General features: G+C 34.1%; 1 protein-coding gene across 1 annotated transcript in view; it reads right to left on the bottom strand.

Annotated features, from left to right (window-relative positions):
• LOC133647708 (T-cell leukemia homeobox protein 3-like) overlaps positions 1 to 3531 on the bottom strand; it is a 3824-nt gene extending 293 nt beyond the window's left edge. The window contains exons 1-3 of the mRNA XM_062043392.1: positions 2944 to 3531; positions 641 to 878; positions 1 to 423 (exon numbers count right to left, since the gene is read on the bottom strand). The exon at positions 1 to 423 is cut by the window's left edge and continues 293 nt beyond it. Coding sequence (XP_061899376.1) covers positions 240 to 423; positions 641 to 878; positions 2944 to 3529 — 1008 coding nt within the window. The 5' untranslated portion in view covers positions 3530 to 3531 and the 3' untranslated portion in view covers positions 1 to 239. The remainder of the gene's footprint in view (positions 424 to 640; positions 879 to 2943) is intronic.
• Between the last annotated feature and the right edge of the window lie 4403 nt (positions 3532 to 7934).

Below are 7934 nucleotides of genomic sequence, written 5' to 3'. Positions count from 1 at the left end.
CTGGGCTTCTCAGCTTAGGCTGCTGCCCCCGCGACCCGGCCTCGGATAAGCGGAGGAAAATGGATGCATGGATGGATGGAACAGTTTCTTATGAAAAAGTCCAATGGAGTCCAGGCCCGCTTTGAAAAGTCACGTGACTCACCAAGAACAAGGTCCAACCATTCCTAAGTGTCCTGCAGAAGGTGACGTCAGTCCCCCGATGCATCGTCCTCACGTGACTGGGGGTGGGCGTGGCCTCCCTACTCCCTGTCCTCGGCCCAGGGCTGCAGGTTCTGCAGGGCGTAGAGGGAGGAGTTGTGCGCGCACAGCGGGTCCGCCACGGCCGACTCGCCCAAGGACTTGTGCAGGGCGGACTGCTGCAGCTGCAGGATCAGACGATTGGCCTGCTGGCGCTCCGCCTCCCGCTCCTCCGCCGTCTGCCGCCTGACGTGCACCAATCAAATATTCACAGGCAGAATCAGCATCAGCATCATCAGCATTGGGGAAATTCGTTTAAAAAAATGTTTTTTTTATTATTTTTCCTGCAAAAAAATATTTCTGGAAAAATATCAATTAAAAATAAACGTAAACTCTGAATAAACGTGATTTTTTTGCATTTTCTCATTTTATATATATTTTTAATGTATGAATGATCAATGACCTCCACTTGGTTCTGCGGTTCTGGAACCAGGTTTTGACCTGAGCGTCCGTCATCTTGAGGCTCTTGGCCAAGGCGGCCCTCTCGGCGCTGGCCAAGTACTTCTGGCGGTGGAACCTCTTCTCCAGCTCGCAGATCTGCACCCTGGAGAAGGACGTGCGGGGCTTTTTCCTCTTAGGGGGGGTCCGGTTCTGGTAGGGGTGTCCTATCCGCCTGGTGACCGAGAAGGGAACCAGAGCCGCTGGGGGGGAGGAGGACACGAGAGACGTGAGCCTAATATTCTATTTTATTGTTTATTTATTTTTTTTAAATTTATTTTCTATAATTTTGTATCCTATTTGTTATTATATCTTGCAATGATTCATCATGTTGTATATTTGTTTCATTGTACTATTTGTATTTTATATTTTATATAAATAAAATGTACTTTACATATAAATAAATATGAGGCTTGAAGCACCAGGACATCCATAACTAATATTTATTATAACATAAAAATTATATAGTCTCAATATAAGTGAAGTATGAGATTAAACTAATAATTGTTCTGATCAATTTTAATTTTGGAATGAATATTTATGCACTTCTTAAAATATTATAATGTGCTATCTTGTCAGATGTTTGCCTTTAAAAAAGTGATATATTTTAAACCTTTTTTATATCATTTGTAAGAATTCAGTTTTCTATTAGTCCAAAAATAATTCCTTTTTATTCATTTTCCCTTTCTGTTATTCTCATATAATTCCGAATAATAAATGTGTTCATCGCACATTTGCAAACAAATTTTTTTATTATTTTACCAACTTTAAAAAATGTCAATGTATCACTCATTGTACTTTATACACTCAATATAAAATCAAAAAATGTAATTAAACAGCATTCAAATTAATTTTAAAAAACGTGAAAAGGGGATACATTAAATTAAATAGCTACGCCTTGTTATTATTATATTAAAAATATACATTTTACCAACTTTAAAAATGTCAATTGATCACTCATTATTGTTTCCATTTTTTTTTTGTACTTTATACACTCAATATTAAATAAAAAATATAATTAAACAACGTTCAAATTAATTAAAAAAACGTGGAAAGGAGCTAAATTAAATAGAATAGCTACGCCTTGTTATTATTATATTAAAAATATACATTTTACCAACTTTAAAAAATGTTATTGTTTACAGGTTTGTTTGTATATAATACACTCAATATAATGCAGCTGAGATAGGCTCCAGCTTCCCCCGCGACCCCAAAAAGGGACAAGCGGTAGGAAATGGATGGATTGATGGAATATTAAATACAAAAATTCCATTAAACTACATTAAAATAAATAAATAAAAAAAACATGAAAATGAGCTAAATGAAGTAGAATAGCTACACCTTGTTATTATTATATTAAAAATATACATTTTACCAACTTTAAAAAATGTCAATGGATCACTCATTATTGTTTACATTTTTGTTTCTATTTAATACTCAATATTACATTAAAAAAATACATTAAACAACATTAAAATAAGTACATAAAAAACATGAAAATGAGCTAAATGAAGTAGAATAGATACACCTTGTTATTATTATATCAAAAAAATAAAATGTTTTTACCAACTTTAAAAAATGTCAATGGATCACTCATTATTGTTTACATTTTTGTTTGCATACACTCAATATTAAATAAAAAAATTACATTAAACAACATTAAAGATTTTTTGAAAAAAACATGAAAAGGAGCTAAATGGCGCCTACGCCTTGTTGTTATTTTATTAAAAAATGTACATTTGACCAACTTTAAAACCTGTCAATGGATCACTCATTATTGTTTACAGGTTTGTTTGTATATAATACACTCGATATTAAATACAACAATTTCATTAAACATCTTTAAAATACATTTTTTTAAAAACATGAAAATAAGCTAAATGAAGTAGAATAGCTAAGCCTTGTTATTATTATATTAAAAATATATACATTTTACCAACTTTAGAAAATGTCAATGGATCACTCATTATTGTTTGCATTTTTTTCCAATGTTAAATAAAACAAATACATTAAACAACATTAAAATAAATAAATAAAAAATGAGCTAAATGAAGTAAAATAGCTATACACCTTGTTATCATTATATTTTTTTAAAAAAGTGCAACCTTGTACTAAATAATAATTATTATTTAGAATTGATTTAATTTTTTAGCTGGATTTGTGCATTTTATTTTTTGCATATTTAAAAAAAATGCGTTTAAAGTTTCCGAACGGCATTCGTTAGAAGGATGCACGAATGTATTAAAATATCAAATAAAAAAATACTACCTGATATTCTGTCCTTAGTAAAGCGGTTCCCTATCCAGGGGAAACAGAGCCCTCCAAACCCGGGCACGGCGCTCTGCACCGGGGCCGCAGGTCCGGGGGCTGTCAGCGGTCTGTGGGCCGGCACACGAATCACTCCTCGGCCGCCAACACTCCTCCCGTCCCCGTACACGGAGCCGTGAGGGGCGTCCATGCCGGAGAAGGAGATGGCCAGAGCCGTGTATGAAGGCGTGCAGGTCCGGCCGGGACTCCCCAGGCTGTAGTAACCATCCCCGCTGCCGGCATCACGCAGCTGCCGTCCCGCTCCGCTCTCCGCGGCGGCTCCTAGGATCTGGTCGATGCCGAAGCTGATGGGCTCATGCTGGGCAGGTTTGGGAGGAGGACTCGGTGATTGCTCCATGTCGCTGCTGCAAGTTGAAGGCGGGGGCTGGGCGGGCTGCAGTGGACTCACAAACTGGGTCAAACTGCTCCACAAGTGCGGGAATCCGACTCCATGTTTGTTTAGCAGCACTAAAGAGGCCTCTTTGGACGGACTGGATGCTTTTGTGCTGCCGTTGGCTAAACTTTGACGTGCTTCTCCATCCTCCATCCTCCTCCTCCCTTCTACGTCAAAACGCAGCGTCTGGCAACTCCATCCTCCTCCTCGCCTCCCATTGGCTGAGGCGGGGATGACCGCCTGGACGTCCACCACCATAGGAGGACTCTTTGCCACATTTCACGCCCCGGGTCGTGCAGTTTCTTCAAAAAAACGACATCCCCAGTAAATACACTTTTTTGTTGAGTATATCACAATAAATGTGAGACTTTGAAATAACGGATGTCAGAACTTTGACCAACAAATAAGTGGAAAAAGGCACCCAGGGCCACATTCACTTTCGCATTCATTCAATTTGCATGTAATCCAAAATCATTTACACTTCAAATACAAACAAAAGCACAAATAAAACCCCAAACGATGTTTTACTTTTTTACTTTTACTAAATAAAAATGGCTGAGACTTATTTTTGTTGCATGTATTTTCAAACCCTCTCTCAAACCAAACAAAGGGAATAATAATAAAAAATAAAAATACAAATCAACAGTAAATGTTGTTAATCTACATCTTGCATTTCAGTAAGCATTTATTTATTTTATTTTATTTGTTACTGTTATAGCTACAAAAAAGTGTGTTTTACTAAAAAATGCTGGGTTATTTTGATAACCAAATTTATGAGTTGTTAGTGTTGGCTTAAATTAATAATAATAATAATAATAATAATACATTATTATTATTATTATTATTATTATTAAATTGTGGAGTTATTTTTATGAAGAGCTATCCATTTCTTTTGGGTTATAAAATTATTATTTTAACTAAATTTCTGGGTTTTCAAAAATGATGAACCATTTTTGGGTTGTTTTTCAAGGAATAAAGCATTTTTTACATTTTTATTAAAAAATTACTTTTTTCTTGAAGGGAATTTTATTATGTATTCATCTCATTAACATTATTTACAATCACCCAACATCGAGTTAGCACAACTCAACTTTTGGGTTAAATAATTCAACCCAATAGTTTGGTTGGGAATCACCCAACATTGAATTAGCATAACTCAACTTTTGGGTTAAATAATTCAACCCAATATGTTTTTTATTTTTTAATTTTTTTTTAATATTTTCAAACCCTCTCTCAAACAAAACATAGGGAGTAATAAAAAAACAAAAATAAAAATCAATAATAAATGTTGTTAATCTACATCTTGCATTTCAGTAAGCATTTATTTATTTTCTTTTTTTACTGTTGACAAAAAAGTGTGTTTTCCACTCTAAAGAATGCTGGGTTATTTTGATAATCCAATTTATGAGTTGCTAGTGTTGGGTTCAATTTTGGAGTTATTTTTTATGAAGAGCTATCCATTTCTTTTGGGTTATAAAAGTATTATTTTAACTCCATTTCTGGGTTTTCAAAAATGATTAACCATTTTTTGGGTTGTTTTTCAACGAGTTGGGTAAAAGGTTTTTTTTAAAAATTGTATTAAAAAGTTACTTTTTCCTTGAAGGGAATTTGATTATGTATTCATCTCATTAACATTATTTACAATCACCCAACATCGAGTTAGCACAACTCAACTTTTGGGTTAAATAATTCAACCCAATATTTTCAAACCCTCTCTCAAACCAAACATAGGGAATAATAAAAAATAAAAAACCATGAACAATAAATGTTGTTAATGTACATCTTGCATTTCAGTAAGCATTTATTTATCTTCTTTTTTTTACTGTTATAGCTACTTTGACAAAAAAAGTGTGTCTTACTAAAAAATACTGGGTTATTTTGATAACCCAATTTATGAGTTGTTAGTGTTGGGTTACATTTTGGAGTTATTTTTAAGAACCCATTTCTTTTGGGTTATAAAAGTATTATTTTAACTCAATTTCTGGGTTTTCAAAAATGATTAACCATTTTTCGGTTGTTTTTCAACGAGTAAAGCATTTTTGGGTAAAAGGCTTTTTTTGTATTTTTATAAAAAAGTAACTTTTTTCTTTGAATTTTATTATGTATTCATCTCATTAACATTATTTACAATCACCCAACATCGAGTTAGCACAACTCAACTTTTGGGTTAAATAATTCAACCCAATAGTTTGGTTGGGAATAACCCAAAATTGAATTAGCATAACTCAACTTTTGGGTTAAATAATTCAACCCAAGATTTTCAAACCCTCTCTCAAACCAAACAAAGGGAATAATAATAATTAAAAAAAACAAAAACAAACAATAAATGTTGTTAATCTACATCTTGCATTTCAGTAAGCATTTATTTATTTTCTTTTTTTACTGTTGACAAAAAAATGTGTTTTCCACTCTAAAAAAAAAATGCTGGGTTATTTTTGATAACCCAATTTATGAGTTGCTAGTGTTGGGTTCAATTTTGGAGTTATTTTTATGAAGAGCTATCCATTTCTTTTGGGTTATAAAATTATTATTTTAACTCCATTTCTGGGTTTTCAAAAATGATGAACCATTTTTAGGTTGTTTTTCAAGAAGTTGGGTAAAAGGCTTTTTTTTTTTTTTTTTACTAAAAAGTTACCTTTTTTTGAAGGGAATTTTATTATGTATTCATCTCATTAACATTATTTACAATCACCCAACATCGAGTTAGCACAACTCAACTTTTGGGTTAAATAATTCAACCCAATATTTTCAAACCCTCTCTCAAACCAAACAAAGGGAATAATAATAACAATTTTTTAAAAATCAACAATAATTGTTGTTAATCTACATCTTGCATTTCAGTAAGCATTTATTTATTTTCTTTGTTTTACTGTTATAGCTACTTTGACAAAGAAACTATCTTGTGCGCACAAGATACATGTCTAAAAACAAAAAAAACAAAAACATTTATTTTTATTTTTTTACTAACTTTATAAAAAGTTTCTCGTGCGCACGAGATATATGTCTAAAAAAAAAAAGATTTAAAAACAAATTATAAAAAAAAAAAATCCCCCCATGTCCCTTTAGGGGCTCCGTACATATGGGCAAAAAAATCGGAATTGACCTGCAATATAAACAAAGTCCTATTTGGACACAAGTAAATACTGTTCGCTAGTAGAGAAGACAAGTTAGCATAAATAATGCATGCACAACATTTATACAGTGTCATACCTTTTGTCACGTTGCCTTTATGTTCTGTTTTGTTAGCATTCTCCGGTGTTTAGTGTTTTAGTTCCTGTTCTGTGCTTTTATTTTGGCGGCTTTTCCGATTTTGTTGGTGTTTTCCCCTGGCTGCTTCACTTCTGTCCTGGAGCATTTATATCCTCATCCTGGGTCGAGTTTGTAAAACATCAAAGTTGTATCGTTTACTTTGATTTAAAAAAATAAAATAAAAATCAGATAGATGTCAGATGTGGGCAAAACAATCGTAATTGACCTGCAGTACAAACAAAGGAACAAACAAGGAAATGCTGTTCGCTAGTAAAGAAGACAAGTTAGTATAAATAATGCATGCACAACATTTATACAGTTTCATTCCTTTTGTCACGTTATGTTGCGTTTTGATAGTGTTCTCCGGTGTTTAGTGTTTTAGTTCCTGTCCTGTGCTTTTATTTTGGCGGCTCTTCCGGTTTTGTTGGTGTTTTCCCCTGGCTGCATTTCCGCTCACCTGTTTTCTGTTTGCAACCAAGACTACTTAAGTCGATCCTTTTGCTGCCTTTGTTGTCGGGACATTGTTTTCTGTTCACGGGTGACGATCGACCGTCCTCTTCGATGCCAAACTATATTACGCACTATTTTGTGGACGCCGTCTGCTGCACATTTCCTGTGAGTGTTTCGCCGGGTTTCAGCAGTTTTCTTTTCTTTTCTTCCTAGTCTGTCTGTTCAGAGCTCTTCCCGTCTGCGCAAGCCTTGTGTTTTGTCAGCTTAATTAATGAAGAGCCCTTTCATTCGTCTGCATCCTCAAAATCACTACAAACTCCGGCGTCTTCCACGACGCTTGGCTTGTCATCGCTTGACACCTTCGTAGGATTGGGTTTCCCATTAAAATTTCCACCAAATGTTTGTCTCAGTTTTCATACGGTTACATTTTTGGAAAATGTTTGTTATGTCACGTGTTGCTGGCATCAAATTCTAAAGTTAATGATTATTTGCAACAAAAAAAAGTTTATGAGTTTGAACATGAAATATGTTGTCTTTGTAGCATATTCAACTGAATATGGCTTGAAAAGGATTTGCAAATCATTGTATTCTGTTTATATTTACATCTAACACCATTTCCCAACTCATATGGAAACGGGGTTTGTATATTTTCACCAAAAGTTTTCATACGCCAGCTCGGTTTTTTGTACGGTCCTCATTTTGTAGGACTCAAATTTCAATTAAAATTTTCACCAGAAGTTTGCACAGTTTTTCATGGTCCCTGGGTTTTTGTACGTCCCAGTTTTTCCTAGGGTTTGTTTTTGGATTTCAATTTTTGCCCAAAGTTTTGACCGAGTTTTCATTCAATCGTAGGATTTGG

Source organism: Entelurus aequoreus, linkage group LG04 (genome assembly GCF_033978785.1).
Source record: "Entelurus aequoreus isolate RoL-2023_Sb linkage group LG04, RoL_Eaeq_v1.1, whole genome shotgun sequence".
NCBI classification, from domain to species: domain Eukaryota; kingdom Metazoa; phylum Chordata; class Actinopteri; order Syngnathiformes; family Syngnathidae; genus Entelurus; species Entelurus aequoreus.
This window is presented reverse-complemented; position numbering and strand designations above follow the sequence as displayed.